Source organism: Salmo salar, chromosome ssa01 (genome assembly GCF_905237065.1).
Source record: "Salmo salar chromosome ssa01, Ssal_v3.1, whole genome shotgun sequence".
NCBI lineage: Eukaryota > Metazoa > Chordata > Actinopteri > Salmoniformes > Salmonidae > Salmo > Salmo salar.
In genome coordinates this window covers 153,962,414-153,980,249 of record NC_059442.1, presented here as the reverse complement: position 1 = coordinate 153,980,249, position 17,836 = coordinate 153,962,414, and the positions used below count along the sequence as shown (strand labels likewise).

The window sequence follows — 17,836 nt, the reverse complement described above, 5'->3', positions numbered from 1 at the left end:
CCAGGGCTTGGCTGTCTGTCACTAGTCTCCAAATCAGCTCAAGTCATCTCCAACCACAAAGCATAGTTTAAAGAACAAGGGATGGAGGGATGGTGGGAGGGGGGAGGTGAACACTAGTTCTCGCAATGAAAAAATGTCCACTATCTGACTGAGTTTAACGCCTCTCTTAGTGTACACAAAGACGTGGCAGTGAGTTTGGACGGAGAGAGAAAGAGATAGAGAGAAGACCACATACAGAGCTATACACAGCTAGCTGTGCAGTTCCAAATAGGTGTTCACAGCAAAACTTTATGAAACACCTGATCTAAGTCTTCACAATAATAACAAGACAATCCAGCCTGAAAATCCAGACCAAAAACATCTTTGCAGTTCAACGGGCAGAGATGACGATCTGTGCACGGCTCATTTTCACACAACTTTCACACAAATCACAAATATCACAATCAATGAATAGGACGAAGCGAAGGACCATGTAGATAAGCCAGCAGATCTACCTCAAAGACTTCTTCATCAAGTATTCTAGTTCCGAAGACCACAATTCCTTTGGTGTCGATGATGGGGTGTGGGCTCCTGGACAGTTTCTGGGTGGTCTTCTTTTTACAGTCCAGGATGATGGTGATGCTCTGTTTGTGAACACTGATGGCCACTCGGTGCCACCTGGGGACAGGAACAGAAGGTTAGCTCTCTCTCTCTCTCTCTCTCTCTCTCTCTCTCTCTCTCACACACACACACACACACGCTTCACTACAGTTGTGAGATGGATAAAAAGTAGCATGTTTCTCTATGCTACAGTTACTAGCTGTGAGATGGATAAAAAGTCCCACATGTTTCACTATGCTACAGTTACTAGCTGTGAGATGGATAAAAAGTCCCACATGTTTCACTATGCTACAGTTACAAGCTGTGAGATGGATAAAAAGTCCCACATGTTTCACTATGCTACAGTTACTAGCTGTGAGATGGATAAAAAGTCCCACACATGTTTCACTATGCTACAGTTACAAGCTGTGAGATGGATAAAAAGTCCCACACATGTTTCACTATGCTACAGTTACAAGCTGTGAGATGGATAAAAAGTCCCACACATGTTTCACTATGCTACAGTTACTAGCTGTGAGATGGATAAAAAGTCCCACACATGTTTCACTATGCTACAGTTACTAGCTGTGAGATGGATAAAAAGTCCCACATGTTTCACTATGCTACAGTTACTAGCTGTGAGATGGATAAAAAGTCCCACACATGTTTCACTATGCTACAGTTACAAGCTGTGAGATGGATAAAAAGTCCCACATGTTTCACTATGCTACAGTTACTAGCTGTGAGATGGATAAAAAGTCCCACAAGTTTCACTATGCTACAGTTACTAGCTGTGAGAAGAATAAAAAGTCCCACATGTTTCACTATGCTACAGTTACTAGCTGTGAGATGGATAAAAAGTCCCACATGTTTCACTATGCTACAGTTACTAGCTGTGAGATGGATAAAAAGTCCCACATGTTTCACTATGCTACAGTTACTAGCTGTGGGATGGATAAAAAGTAGCATGTTTCACTATGCTACAGTTACTAGCTGTGGGACTAGTGAAACACTGATATTACAACCAGGCTGGAGTATAGGGATGTTTTGTTCAGGATATTGTCATTTTATTTCACCTTTATTTAACCAGGTAGGCCAGTTGAGAACAAGTTCTCATTTACAACTGCGACCTGGCCAAGATAAAGCAAAGCAGTGCGACAAAAACAACAACACTGAGTTACACATAAACAAACGTACAGTCAATAACACAATAGAAAAATCTATGTACAGTGTGTGCAAATGTAGAAGAGTAGGTCGGTAAGGGAATAAATAGGCCTTGGAGGCAAAATAATTACAATTCAGCATTAACACTGGAGTGATAGATGTGCAAGTAGAGATACTGGGGTGCAAAAGAGCAAGCGGGTAAGTAATAATATGGGGATGAAGTAGTTGGGTGTGCTATTTACAGATTGGCTGTGTACAGGTATAGTGATCGGTAAGCTGCTCTGACAGCTGATGCTGAAAGTTAGTGAGGGAGATATAAGACTCCAGCTTCAGTGATTTTTGCAATTCGTTCCAGTCATTGGCAGCAGAGAACTGGAAGGAAAGGTGGCCAAAGGAAGGGTAGGATAGGGATGTTTTGTTCAGAATAGGGATGTTTTGTTCGGGATAGGGATGTTTTGTTCGGGATAGGGATGTTTTGTTCAGGATAGGGATGTTTTGTTCAGGATAGGGATGTTTTGTTCGGGATAGGGATGTTTTGTTCAGGATAGGGATGTTTTGTTCAGGATAGGGATGTTTTGTTCGGGATAGGGATGTTTTGTTCGGGATAGGGATGTTTTGTTCAGGATAGGGATGTTTTGTTCGTGATAGGGATGTTTTGTTCAGGATAGGGATGTTTTGTTCAGGATAGGGATGTTTTGTTCGGGATAGGGATGTTTTGTTCGGGATAGGGATGTTTTGTTCGGGATAGGGATGTTTTGTTCAGGATAGGGATGTTTTGTTCAGGATAGGGATGTTTTGTTCGGGATAGGGATGTTTTGTTCGGGATAGGGATGTTTTGTTCAGGATAGGGATGTTTTGTTCAGGATAGGGATGTTTTGTTCAGGATAGGGATGTTTTGTTCGGGATAGGGATGTTTTGTTCAGAATAGGGATGTTTTGTTCGGGATAGGGATGTTTTGTTCGGGATAGGGATGTTTTGTTCAGGATAGGGATGTTTTGTTCAGGATAGGGATGTTTTGTTCGGGATAGGGATGTTTTGTTCAGGATAGGGATGTTTTGTTCGGGATAGGGATGTTTTGTTCGGGATAGGGATGTTTTGTTCGGGATAGGGATGTTTTGTTCGGGATAGGGATGTTTTGTTCAGGATAGGGATGTTTTGTTCAGGATAAGGAAGTTTTGTTTTGTTCAGGATAGGGATGTTTTGTTCGGGATAGGGATGTTTTGTTCAGGATAGGGATGTTTTGTTCAGGATAGGGATGTTTTGTTCGGGATAGGGATGTTTTGTTCGGGATAGGGATGTTTTGTTCAGGATAGGGATGTTTTGTTCGGGATAGGGATGTTTTGTTCGGGATAGGGATGTTTTGTTCAGGATAGGGATGTTTTGTTCAGGATAGGGATGTTTTGTTCGGGATAGGGATGTTTTGTTCGGGATAGGGATGTTTTGTTCGTGATAGGGATGTTTTGTTCAGGATAGGGATGTTTTGTTCGGGATAGGGATATATCCATGGGTTCAATGTCTGCACATCCGAGGGCACTGTAGCGCACAAAGCTCAGCTACAGTCAATCCGAGCAGGTTTTTATATATAATACAAACTACCTTGATTGACTGGCTAGCTAGATAACAAGCTATGTGTTAGATGGACAAACAGCAGATAATTGAGATAATGAACATGGGTGACCGGTCACCTGCACAACTAAACCCCACAGTAGGGTGTCCACCAGACGCATCAAAGCTACACCAACCCACACCTGCGCTCTGATTACAGAGAAGCAAGCAGCTAAACTGACAGCAGATTGTCTGATATGGTACAGTATAACAGATGTCACTGTTGAGGACTCTGAAGAGTGACTAGTGTGATATAATGCAGTATAGGTGTGCCATTGTATATCATAGTTTACAAGCTGTGTAAGCACTAGGCAGACTGATTAGGTATACTGCAGGATGACTAGGGTTTATTGTATGGTATGGTAGGGTATCAGACAAGGTCAACATACTTTCCGTTGGCCCGGATGAGTCCTCTAAAGAGGAGATAGTTTAACTATAAAGTACTATATATATATATATATATATATAAAATGTACTATGTAATAATATCAGTGTACTATCTAATGACATAGTAATACTGTGTGTGGAATGAGGTGAACCTACTTTCCATCGGCCAGATTGAGACCTCTGAAGAGGGGGTAGTCCTCCGGGCTGGGTTTACCCATGTGGTCCTCATACAGGAAGACGGGAGAGCGTCCCACCTCCACCCCAAGCTGCTGGATACCCTGCTCGTTATACACAGACAGCAGGAAGGACTGGGAGCCCTTCTTAGGCTTCACTGTAGCCAGGATGGAGAAGTCCTCAGGAAACACATCAGCTGAGAAGGGGGAAGGGTGGGATGGAGGAATGGAGAGAAAGATAGAGAGAGGGGGGGGACAGAGAGAGGAGTTATAACACACCAGTTTATGTAATTTGCTGAACAGGGAGAGTCAGAGGACCACACCCCTACATGGGTTTTATGTAAAGTATTGTTTTCAAGAGTAAAATCTGAATAAAATCCCAAAATGCAGTCCATCAAATAAATGGTGTAATGCACTGAAACTACACTATGATAACTTTTAGAGACACATTCAATACATTGTTATGTACTGAAGCAGGCAGAGGAAACAAACAGGGAGAAGGATGAAGAACATGGGATAGAGGAGATGACAACATCTTGGAGCATCTAAAGCAAACAATAGCTCTCTCCAACCCTCCAACACTGGCCAGAATACTGAACAGAACAGCACAGAGCTGGGAGGGTTGGAGAGAAAAGTATGGAAGAGAGAGAGGGAGGGTGAGAGAGAGCGAGAGAGTAGGACAGGAAGGAGAACAGAGTAATGAGAATAGCATGTTGGTCCCTGGGCGGCCTTCGAAAACACTTTCTCATTTTCCCAAACCCCTCTTCCCCTCTCCTCCTTTCCTCTCCTCCTCTCTCTGACCTGATCCATCCACCAGACACATAGAGAGACAGAGAGAGAGAGAGAGGGACAGGGGAGGGAGAGAAAGAAAGAAAGAAAGAGAAAATTAGGATAGAGACATGTTTGAAAATAAAGGATATGAGAAGAGATGCTGAGAAAGAGAATGAAAGCCAGAATAAATGAGTATTTATAGAACAACAAAACACAGGACAAACAAAAACAGGAACAAGGGGTGAAAGGAACAGAGGAGAAGTAAAAGAGAAGTTTCAACCCACTCTCTCCCTCTTCAGGAGCGCCCACTTCCCTTCTTCCCTTCATTCCTCCCTCCATCCCTCCATCTGCATGCCTAGTCTAAACTCTCCCTCCATTTTGTGAGCACCAGCTACATCTGTGAGACATATGCCCTTAGAGCAAGGCCTTATGGGACATTCTCAGCCCCCCAACAAGGGGGCGGGCCTTGCTTTTCCCAGAAGACAATGGGGTACTCACATACATGTGCAGGTTAGACTCACATTTAGTTCTGGCACCATTCATAAGTCCCAGGACTAGACAGCTGCATTTGTTTTAAGGGTAGAGGAAAGAGGTAGAAACCTGCTGAGTTTATGTAAACCATCATGACTGAATTATGTTTTAGCATGATAGTTGTCTTTGCAAAGTGTTTTTCTAACTACAAAGACAGAATCTGAGAGTGTGGAGCTAAAGATATGTTGTACTACTAAATTAGCATATTGTGAAGGAACAAATGTAGGATCTTAATTTCAGCCAGTTTGCTGAAGCAGGAAAATAATCCTGCAGTAACAGAAATGGGAATTATTATGTGGATTATAATTAATGGACATTTTTGTAGGGTTTTGATACAAATGTCATTAGGGCAAATCAAGTCTGAAATTTCTAAGTGGAAATTACAAACTTTAGAAACAAGTTTGCATTTCCTGCTTTGCATGAAAATTCTCAGCAACAAAAGAGCGATCAAATTAAGATCCTACATCTATATTTGTGACGGTATTTGCTCATTTACACTTAGACACAAAGGGTAAGTAAATGTCTCTCATGAGAAGTAAAGCAGTCCTATACTTTAGTTCGGAAACATCTCTCTATTTATTTTCTAACTTCACAATTTCAGGCTAGGGTCTATTTTTCTCAATTTCCGCCTGACACATGCCCAAAGTAAACTGCCTGTTGCTCAGGCCCTGTAGCCAGGATATGCATATAATTGGTACCATTGGAAATAAAACACTCTGAAGTATGTAGAAATGTTAAAAATAATGTAGGAGACTTTAACACAATAGATATGGTAGGAGAAAATCCAAAGAAAAACCAACCAGAATTTCTTTTTTTGAGAGCCCATGCTCTTCCAATGGAAAGTATAGGGAAAAAATGTAATCTAGCTCCCAGCATACAATTCCTATGGCTTCCACTGGGTGTCAGTAGTCTTTGTTCAAGGTTTCAGGCTTGTTTCTTCCAAAACGAGGAAGAATAGTGAGTTTTGATACAGGGACACAGACTTGGAAATTTGTGTATGCGCACACGACGAAGAGGGCACGCGCCTGCTAATATCATTTTCCTATTCCTAACGTATTTTGATATGTTTTAACAAAGTTTAGCGGTAGCTTTTTGGATTCCTTTCTCTGCATGTTGAACGACTGGATTACTCAAATAGATGGCTCCAACTAAACAGACTTTTTGGGATATAAAGAAGGATTTTATCTAACAAAACGACACTACATGTTGTAGCTGGGACCCTTTGGATGACAAATCAGAGGAAGATTTTCAAAAAGTAAATGAATATTTAATCACTATTTATGAATTTATGAAACCTGTGCTGGTGGAAAAATATTTTGATTTGGGACGCCGTCCTCAAATAATCGCATGGCATGCTTTCACTGTAAAGCCTACTGTAAATTGGACTGTGCAGTTAGATTAACAAGAATTGAAGCTTTTAACTGATATAAGACACTTGTATGTACCTAAATATTTAATATCCATAATTTTTATGATTATTTATTTAGTTTCACCGGAAGTTGTCCGGGACGCCTAGCCTTATTAAGGAACTTCAGACTAATAACTCCTCGTCTGGGAAGGCAAGATCTTTCCTGAACATTTGGATCAATGTGTATGGATCAACATTTGGATCAGGCTGTGGTCACCGTGGAAAAACAGCATTAGAGCGTCGCTGAGACAGACAGCCAATCAGAGCGCTTGGAGGTGAAGGACACCTTGACGGGAGAGCAGTGGGAAGGTTCTGGAGCCTGAGGTTAGGAGCAGACAGACACTGGAGAGAGGAAGGGAGGAGAGGAAGGAGGGAAGAAAGGAAAGAGAGGAGGGGGAAAGCGCTCTAGTCACTGATGGAAAAATATGTATTTCTCATCATCAGCCATTTTCTATTTTCTCCACTTTCGTTCTCTCCTTGTTGTCTGTCAATCTCTATCTCTAACTGTTTCTCTCTCTCTCTCTCTCTCTCTCTCTCTCACTCAGTAAAGACAGAAAGACAGGCCTATAATCACTTCATGCAGTGTCCACACGTCTTGGCAGTGTGTTCCAGAGGAATTCTCTTTGGCTCAGAGTGAGAGAAAGAGAGAGCCAGCAGCTGTTTGAGTTTGAGTGGCAGATGCTTTGAGAGCAGAGCAGAGAAGAGCAGAACAGAGCATGGTAAGAAGAAGAAGAGAGGTGAGAACAGGCTACAGTAAGTTGCCAACTTGCCACTGGTGCATTCCTCTCTACCCCTCAGCTCAGCTCAGCTCCAGAGTCCTCAGACAACCCTTTGGAGCAGACCAGCTAAGCTCAGCTCACCTCAGCAGAGCAGGGAGTGGCAACCTCGGATCGCTTGCTCATGAGCAGAACGATGGAATGTAGAGTGACTGAACAGTTTTGTGGTGACAAAAAGTTGAGAAGGAGAGAGGAGGGGGAGAGAGAGAGTCTGGGTTGAATTATTATTTATTAACGAAAAAACACAAAAGTCTTTCAATTGTAGATTTGAAACACTCCTGAAAGGGCACTGTAACACAACTAGGGCTGCAGTGCACTGTGAGTGGTTCCCGTTAGCTTAGTCAGGAGTTGGATCTCAGCTCTGCTGTGTTTAATTTATTTATTCTACGTTTTCTCCCTAATTGGTAGTTACAGTCTTGTCTCATCGCTGCAACTCACGTATGGACTCGGGAGAGGCGAAGGTCAAGAGCCATGCGTCCTCCGAAACACAACCCAACCAAGCCGCACTGCTTCTCGACACAATGCCCACTTAACCCGGAAGCCAGCCGCACCAATGTGGAAACACCGTGCACTGCACCCGGCCCGACATAGGAGTTGCTAGTGCGCAATGGGACAAGGACATCCGTGTCTCCCCATGGGTCTTCCGGTCGCAGAGCCTGGACTCGAACTCAGAATCTCTAGTGGCACAGCCTTAGACCACTGCGCCACTCGGGAGGCCTAGCTCTGCCGTGTTTACATGCTGGCTCCTTTTTTTCTTCACTAGTGGGAGCAAAGGAAAAGGAGGAAGAAAGGAAAGAGGAGGAGCCCATTCTCCTGTTAAAAGAAGTGTTTATGATAGGCTCCTCTGGTGTGTGTGTGTGTGTGTGTGTGTGTGTGTGTGTGTGTGTGTGTGTGTGTGTGTGTGTGTGTGTGTGAACGTGTCTGACAGAGAGAGAGTGATAGTTGTAATGGTTGGTTTACCCTGGCAGCGCCACTTCCCTACAGCATCTTTCAAGAAAAGTCTGGGAATGTCAGACTACCCCTAACAGCCAATCAGATAGCTCCCAGACGCCCCCAACAGCCAATCAGACTCTGTGGATGGATTACATCCTGTTCTAGCAACCAATGAGTGTGACTTGTAATAAATTAATAACAGTATTAGTAACTGTAAAAAAAAAAACAGTACAGCTTTATGAGTAAGTGGAACTGTGTTATTCAGCCTCTTAGGATAATTGGTACATACAACTGGTTATAATTGGGCTTTACCAGAACAGATGAGTTGGAAACGTGCTGTAGCTAATAGCTGTGTTCGGTATTTATTGGTTAAAGAGGGGAGAGGACGGGGAGAGTGATTTGGTGTGCCACTGTGTCTCCGGTTTCGCTGTGCTGGCATACCTCTGTGTCTAACTCCCCATCCACATCTGCTCTGTGTATGTGTGTGTGTGTGTGTGTGTGTGTGTGTGTGTGTGTGTGTGTGTGTGTGTGTGTGTGTGTGTGTGTGTGTGTGTGTGTGTGTGTGCGCATGCGTGTAGAGAGAGAGAGTGGTGGTAGTGGCCCCCCAATGAAAGATAAGATAGTAATGAACAGCATGTCACCTATAAAGAGCAAAGGGAAAGCTAGAACATGTGCTCTGTCAGAAAGACTGATCTGAGAGGAGCACAATTGTGACATGGCTTTCCTCAGCTTGTCATTTAACTGTTGCCTTCTCTCTTTGAGCTCTTTGGCGAAACACTTCTGTTTTCTCCTCCAAACCAATTTGGAAGATGGGAGGAGGAAGCAGAGAGGGGAGAGAAGGGAGAGGGGAGAGAGAAGGAGGAGGAGAGGAGACCACCCAGCGACTACAGTCCTGCCATAGGCATGGATCCCAAGACACCCCACTGTGAGATAAAAGTCGCTGTGTGAGAGAGGTGGGACGACCTCAGTCTTTCCTTACAGTTTGTAGCCCACTGATGTTGTCAATTGTTCACCCTACTAACCCTACTGAGTGTGAGAGAGAGAGAAACCTACTGTAGACCATGGAAACCCTGTGTAACATCTCTGAAACGATGAGTATGTGAATATATTAATGTATGTGTATAAGTGGCTTTTGACTTCCAACTGCTCATCTCTTTGGGAAGCTGTAAAAGAGGGACAGAGAGTTCTTTCATAAAGAACATTCCAGACTATTCTGACGTAGGAGTCTGAACATTAGAGTCAGAGGTAAGGACATGTTGAGAGAAGCCAACTGTCCCGTTGGTCTGTTCGTCTATTTATAATCCCTGAAGAGAAGATGGGAAACAACCACAGCACAGAATCTCTCTGTTTCAGCCCCTCCATCCTCTAATGAATCACTTCTTCCACGTTTGCTTAATGATAGCATGTCTACACTCGTTCTTTCCCAACACATCATCAGCTCAGAAAATGTCTGTGGGTTTGACAGAACATGCTCGTAATGTTCCTAGTTATGTGTTGGGGGGGGGGTGTAGGAAGATGTTACAGTCTTAACAAATCAGGCTAAGAGCCAAAGTTTGGTAGTAGTATAGAGGGTAATAGAGAGAAGGAACTGGACCAAATGATCTCGCTCTTTCTGCCTTCTGGATGATATTAGCTGTACTCAATTCAATTGAAGGGGCTTTATTGGCATGGGAACATATGTTAACATTGCCAAAGCAAGTGAGGTAGATAATATACCAAAGTGAAATAAACAATAAAACTGAACAGTAAACATTACTCACAGAAGTTCCAAAAGAATAAAGACATTACAAATGTCATATTATGTATATATACAGTGTTGTAACGATGTTCAAATGGTTAAAGTACAAAAGGGAAAATAAATAAGCATAGATATGGGTTGTATTTACAATGGTGTTTGTTCTTCACTGGTTGACTTTTTCTTGTGGCAACAGGTCACAAATCTTGCTGCTGTGATGGAACACTGTGGTATTTCACCCAGTAGATATGGGAGTTTATTAAAATTGAGTTTCTTTTCTAATTCTTTGTGGATCTGTGTAATCTGAGGGAAATATGTGTCTCTAATATGGTCATACATTTGGCAGGAGGTTAGGAAGTGCAGCCCAGTTTCCACCTCATTTTGTGGGCAGTGTGCACATAGCCTGTCTTCTCTTGAGAGCCAGGTCTGCCTACGGTGGCCTTTCTCAATAGCAAGGCTATGCTCACTGAGTCTGTACATAGTCAAAGCTTTCCTTAAGTTTGGGTCAGTCACAGTGGTCAGGTATTCTGTGTTTGTGTTTGTAAACAAAGCCCCAGGACCAGCTTGCTTAGGGAACTCTTCTCCAGGTTCATCTCTCTGTAGGTGATGGCTTTGTTATGGAAGGTTTGGGAATCACTTCCTTTTAGGTGGTTGTAGAATTTAACGTCTCTTTTCTGGATTTTGATCATTAGCGGCTACCTAATTCTGCTCTGCATGCATTACTCTCTCTCCATGTTGAGGTGGACAACTGGAGTCAACTCTAGACCACAGCACAGACGTCTATTAAACTACTCTAGACCACAGCACAGACGTCTATTAAACTACTCTAGACCACAGCACAGACGTCTATTAAACTACTCTAGACCACAGCACAGACGTCTATTAAACTACTATAGACCACAGCACAGACGTCTATTAAACTACTCTAGACCACAGCACAGACGTCTATTAAACTACTATAGACCACAGCACAGACGTCTATTAAACTACTCTAGACCACAGCACAGACGTCTATTAAACTACTCTAGACCACAGCACAGACGTCTATTAAACTACTCTAGACCACAGCACAGACGTCTATTAAACTACTCTAGACCACAGCACAGACGTCTATTAAACTACTCTAGACCACAGCACAGACGTCTATTAAACTACTCTAGACCACAGCACAGACGTCTATTAAACTACTCTTGACCACAGGGCTCAATAACTTTTCTGAAATCTTAAAGTTCTGCAATGTCTTTTTCAATGCATCTAGAATTATTCCGATTTTGTTTAGTTTGTTCTAGAAGAGTTTGGTCCTTTCTAGAGCACTGCTTGAGACTATTTCATAAGTCTGTACGTTTATCATAAACAGAAGAGAAGCCATAGTTTGATCTTTCAGCCATTTCATTAAGTTCAAAATAAACAGCACTTTGGAGTGCATGAGAGGACATGTCCTGTAGACTTGTGTCTGAACTCAGATCTGCATTAAGCCTTTAAGAAAAGCCTTGATGTGGATCAAACATCTGCTTTTCTGGCCTCCTCCAGTCCTCCTCCAGGCTACCTAGCCTCATTCCCAACCTAGAGCCACCCAGAGAACTGTTGTGATCAGGGAGACATTCTTGACACACTTGGCTGTCAACTTAACTCCCAAGAATGGGATTTGGGGATTTTCTCTCTACCCTCTACTGCCGAATCCGATCCCTCCCTCTCTCTCTCTCTGCATGCTGGGAGTGTTTGGTGCATGCTGGGAATTGTATGAGCGAGTGCGAGTGTTGTCTGGAGTTAGGTCGCCTGTTTTTTTCCTTCTTGTTTTCCTTTTCTTGGTAGTTTTCCTTTTCTATGCATGATTAAGGTGATCATTTAGTTTATTTATTTGTTGTGGTAGAATTAAGTATATTGGTTTTTCTTGTCGATATTGTCCTGCCTTTGGCGGGAATGGTGACCCACATGGGGACGCCGTCCCTGTCACTTCAGCACGGCTTCAGGTGTGTTACTGAAGCTACTGTCACCGTGGAGGAGTTTCTGGTCGCCGTAGGAGAGAAGGTAGGCTATGAGAATGCTGCTTATGCATCGCTGATGAATAAAGCGGTGGTGGTTTTTCTTAAAGAAGAGCGTCTTGTAGATCGTATGGTTGAGCATGGTGTATTTCTTAAAGAAGAGAGTCTTGTTGATCGTATCGTTGAGCATGGTGTATTTCTTAAAGAAGAGCGTCTTGTTGATCGTATGGTTGAGCATGGTGTATTTCTTAAAGAAGAGCGTCTTGTTGATCGTATGGTTGAGCATGGTGTATTTCTTAAAGAAGAGCGTCTTGTAGATCGTATGGTTGAGCATGGTGTACTTCTTAAAGAAGAGCGTCTTGTTGATCGTATGGTTGAGCATGGTGTATTTCTTAAAGAAGAGAGTCTTGTTGATCGTATGGTTGAGCATGGTGTACTTCTTAAAGAAGAGCGTCTTGTAGATCGTATGGTTGAGCATGGTGTACTTCTTAAAGAAGAGCGTCTTGTTGATCGTATGGTTGAGCATGGTGTATTTCTTAAAGAAGAGCGTCTTGTTGATCGTATGGTTGAGCATGGTGTATTTCTTAAAGAAGAGCGTCTTGTTGATCTATGGTTGAGCATGGTGTATTTCTTAAAGAAGAGCGTCTTGTTGATCTATGGTTGAGCATGGTGTATTTCTTAAAGAAGAGCGTCTTGTTGATCGTATGGTTGAGCATGGTGTATTTCTTAAAGAAGAGCGTCTTGTTGATCGTATGGTTGAGCATGGTGTACTTCTTAAAGGTATGTTTATTCAAGTTACGCAGCTTTTTTTCCCGTCAACAAGGAGAAATGTACTGCCGTTTATTCCCAATGAGCTATTGGAGCGCGAGTTATTGCGGTTTGGGAAGTTTGCAAGTTCAATTAAGATTGTCCCGTTGGGTTGCAAACACCCGGCTCTGAAACAGGTTATGTCGACAGGTGTTTATGTTTTTGGGCTCACCGGAGCAGACTTTGGAGTTATCGTTTAAAGTCAAGTATGACAACAGACTGTATATGGCTTATGCTAGTACGGGTAGTCAATGGTGTTTTGAGTGTGGGGATGTTGGCCATAAGCGACATGCTTGCCCGAAAAGGGAGAAGGCAGAGGGAGGGATACAGGTGGTCCTTGTAACGCCTGGGCCCACTGATGTAGGGAGAGGTGGGCCGACAGTGGTAGAGCAGTCACCTGTTGCTGAGGAACAAGTTGTCCGTGTTGAGGGTACAAAGTTGCAACTTGTACCAGAGGGGAACATAGCGTCTTTTATGCAGCAGAAAAATATTATTGTAGGAGGTAAGGACGGATCTGGGGAGCCATTTCCTCAGACTGGTGGAGAGATGCCCAGTACGAGTGATGGGGTACAGCAGAAGGTTCATGTGGAGCTAGTCTCCCAGGTAGTGGACGAGATGCCCGGTACGATTGATGGGGTGCAAGTGGGGAGTGTTGAGAGGGATGTGGCTGAGGGGAGTCAGGGGTCTGTGGCCTCAGTTGAGGAGGATCAGGAGAAGGATATCTCTCTTGATATGATAGCAGCTGGTGACGACTTAATTTACAATCTAGAGGAGGTAAATAGGTTCCTGGATCAGACATTTGGGAAATCTGTCAAATTGGCAGATTTTTTTAATGTTGATAAGTTTGTGAGGTCAGCTGTGATGTTACAGAAGACGGTGCGGTTAGACCAGTTGAGTGAGAAGAAGCGTTTTTGCTTGTGGAAATGTGTTACTGCTGTTATGGCAGCAAAAGGTAGCGGAAAACATGGTAAGGTTAAGAGAAAATTAAAACAATGATGATGATCATGCTTCATAGGGTGTTTTTTCTCTTTGTCTGGTTTCTCTATGGTTTCTTCTGCTTTTCCTTTCTCTTTTATATATGGAGGTACTAAGGGTAGGTTCTCTCAATATTAATGGTGGAAGGGACAGGAATAAGAGGGCTTGGGTATTAGAAGTAATAAAACAGAAAGTAGTTTTTCTACAGGAAACACAGTGATGAGGCTAATGAGGTTGACTGGGGTATGTGGTGGGATATACTCAGTCATGGTACTAATTTCAGTGCTGGGGTGGCAATTTTGTTTTCCTCAGGCTTAGGGGTGACTGTGGTATCTACAACAGAGATTGTCAAGGGTCTGGTTTTATTGATGAAGGCGGATGTTATGTTTTTATCATACATTTTTTTAATGTTTCTGCTCCTAATGAGGGTACATTTAACATTTATTTAAGTTTTGCCTTACAGTAGAGTGCATTCATTTTTATTAATTTATACTGGCCCCGTAGAGCGTATTGCTGTATTTGATCAAATAAAGGAAACCTTAAGACAGTGTGACCAAGAGGGGTGTGTGGTTTTAGGGGGGACTGGAACTGTACAGTGGATTTTACTGTTGATCACACTGCTGAAGAACCTCACCTGCGGTCAGCTACTTGCCTGTCTGGTCTATTAACTGAGTTTGAGCTTTCTGATGTGTGGAGAGTAAGGAATGCAAAAGTTAGGCAGTACACATGGTTAAAAGTTATTGAAGGTGGTCTCAGTGCAGCAAGGTTAGACAGGTTGTCTGTATCTGAGCACTACTGTAGTAGGGTTGGAAGGTTAGACAGGTTGTCTGTATCTGATCACTACTGTAGTAGGGTTGGAAGGTTAGACAGGTTGTCTGTATCTGATCACTACTGTAGTAGGGTTGGAAGGTTAGACAGGTTGTCTGTATCTGATCACTACTGTAGTAGGGTTGGAAGGTTAGACAGGTTGTCTGTATCTGATCACTACTGTAGTAGGGTTGGAAGGTTAGACAGGTTGTCTGTATCTGATCACTACTGTAGTAGGGTTGGAAGGTTAGACAGGTTGTCTGTATCTGATCACTACTGTAGTAGGGTTGGAAGGTTAGACAGGTTGTCTGTATCTGATCACTACTGTAGTAGGGTTGGAAGGTTAGACAGGTTGTCTGTATCTGATCACTACTGTAGTAGGGTTGGAAGGTTAGACAGGTTGTCTGTATCTGATCACTACTGTAGTAGGGTTGGAAGGTTAGACAGGTTGTATGTATCTGATCACTACTGTAGTAGGGTTGGAAGGTTAGACAGGTTGTCTGTATCTGATCACTACTGTAGTAGGGTTGGAAGGTTAGACAGGTTGTCTGTATCTGATCACTACTGTAGTAGGGTTGGAAGGTTAGACAGGTTGTATGTATCTGATCACTACTGTAGTAGGGTTGGAAGGTGTGACATCACTCCTGGGGGTTTTCTGATCACCACAATGTGTCGTGTTGATATTCACGTGTCCTGTCCACGAAGGTCATCACCTTATTGGTATTTTAATGTTAAATTGTTACATGATGTCATGTTTTGTGAACGGATTTTGTTGTTTTGGAAAAAATGGAGGGTTACAAGACAATGGTGGGAGGTTGGGAAGCCCCAAATACGATTGTTTTGTCAACAGTATACTGCTCTGTCTCATATTGAAGTTAAAGAGACTATCAGGGCCCTTGAACAGGACATCAAATCTATTGAATTGAACTGAGGTTGTTTTTACATGAAAGAGTGAAGGGTACATGTCCTTGCTACCCTCATGGATATGGATGCTCCTAGCGCTTTTAGTTTTTTTAAACCTTGGGCAGTCGACATTGCAACACAACAGATGGTCTGCCTTCGTCTCCCTGGTGGGAAGATGACCACGGATGACGGTGAGATGCACCAACATACCGTGGATTTCTACTCTGCCCTCTATAATGCGGAGGATTGTGATCCTGTTACATGAACTTCCTCAATTGGGCCCTGAGCAGAGAGTTGCTTTGGACTCTGACATTACTCTGCTGGAGCTGTCCACAGCAGTTATGCAGCTCTCATCAGGCCAAGCAACTGGCATCGATGGTTTACCATCTGAGTTCTATTAGCACTTTTGGGGGTCTATTGGGGAGGATTTTTATGAAGTGGTGTGTGAATCTTTTCATGAGGGTTCTCTTCCTGTATCCTGTCAACATGCTGTACTTTCATTGTTGCCAAAAAAGGGGGATTTGGCTCTTCTAAAAAATTGGCGACCTGTTGCATTGCTGTGTGCAGAATATAAAATTGTATTTAAATGTCTCTCAAACAGGTTGAAATAATATCTGGGGCTGTTGGTACACAAGGACCAGTCTTACTGTGTACCTGACCGCTCTGTTGTTGATAACTTGTGTCTAATAAGAGATGTTTTAGACATTTGTAAACTGTCTGTTGTGAATGTGGGTTTACTTTCTTTGGATCAGGAGGCCTTTTACCGTGTGGACCACCAGTGCTTGTTCAAAACAACAAAAGCCTTTGGGTTTGGGGATGTTTTTTTTGTCTTGGGATGAGTTTACTCTATGCTGGGCCCTCATGTATGGTGAAGATGGGAAGTGGTTTGAGTTTCCCCATCCCCGTCCATTTATTTATTTTTATTTTATTTATTTCACCTTTATTTAACCAGGTAGGCAAGTTGAGAACAAGTTCTCATTTACAATTGTGACCTGGCCAAGATAAAGCAAAGCAGTTCGACAACATACAAAAACACAGAGTTACACATGGAGTAAAACAACATACAATCAATGATACAGTAGACAAAAATGAGACTATATACAATGTGAGCAAATTATGTGAGTTAAGGGAGGTAAAGGCAAAAAAAGGCCATGGTGGCAAAGTAAATAAAGTATAGCAAGTAAAACACTGGAATGGTAGAATTATAATTTCAAGAAAGTTCAAAGTTAATATAAATAATATGGTGCAAAGGAGCAAAATAATAAATAAAATAAATAAATACAGTAGGGGAAGAGGTAGTAGTTTGGGCTAAATTATAGATGGGCTATGTACAGGTGCAGTGATCTGGGAGCTGCTCTGATAGCTGGTGCTTAAAGCTAGTGAGGGAGATAAGTGTTTCCAGTTTCAGAGATTTTTGTAGTTCGTTCCAGTCATTGGCAGCAGAGAACTGGAAGGAGAGACACCCAAAGGAGGAGTTGGCTTTAGGGGTGACCAGAGAGATATACCTGCTGGAGCGCGTGCTACAGGTTGGTGCTGCTATGGTGACCAGTGAGCGGAGATAAGGGGGGACTTTACCTAGCAGGGTCTTGTAGATGACCTGGAGCCAATGTGTTTGGCGACGATTATGAAGCGAAGGCCAGCCAACGAGAGCGTACAGGTCGCAGTGGTGGGTAGTATATGGGGCTTTGGTGACAAAACGGATGGCACTGTGATAGACTGCATCCAGCTTGTTGAGTAGGGTATTGGAGGCTATTTTGTAAATGACATCGCCGAAGTCGAGGATTGGTAGGATGGTCAGTTTTACGAGGGTATGTTTGGCAGCATGAGTGAAGGATGCTTTGTTGCGAAATAGGAAGCCAATTCTAGATTTAACTTTGGATTGGAGATGATTGATGTGAGTCTGGAAGGAGAGTTTACAGTCTAACCAGACACCTAGGTATTTGTAGTTGTCCACAAATTCTAAGTCAGAACCGTCCAGAGAAGTGATGCTGGATAGGCGGGCAGGTGCAGGCAGCGATCGGTTGAAGAGCATGCATTTAGTTTTACTTGTATTTAGGAGCAGTTGGAGACCACGGAAGGAGAGTTGTATGGCATTGAAGCTCGTCTGGAGGGTTGTTAACACAGTGTCCAAAGAATGGCCAGAAGTATACAGAATGGTGTCGTCTGCGTAGAGGTGGATCAGAGATTCACCAGCAGCAAGAGCGACATCATTGATGTATACAGAGAAAAGAGTTGGCCCAAGAATTGAACCCTGTGGTACCCCCATAGAGACTGCCAGAGGTCCAGACAGCAGGCCCTCC

The 17,836-nt window shown here is 43.0% G+C and overlaps 1 protein-coding gene across 3 annotated transcripts in view; it reads right to left on the bottom strand.

The window, feature by feature from the left end:
• Nucleotides 1-17,836, bottom strand: part of LOC106568813 (collagen alpha-1(XI) chain-like) — a 144,430-nt gene that overhangs the window by 89,343 nt on the left and 37,251 nt on the right. For all 3 annotated transcript variants that reach the window (XM_014139483.2, XM_014139485.2, XM_014139484.2), the window contains exons 3-4: nucleotides 3,892-4,105; nucleotides 495-657 (exon numbers count right to left, since the gene is read on the bottom strand). In XM_014139483.2, the coding sequence (XP_013994958.2) occupies nucleotides 495-657; nucleotides 3,892-4,105 (377 nt within the window). The remainder of the gene's footprint in view (nucleotides 1-494; nucleotides 658-3,891; nucleotides 4,106-17,836) is intronic.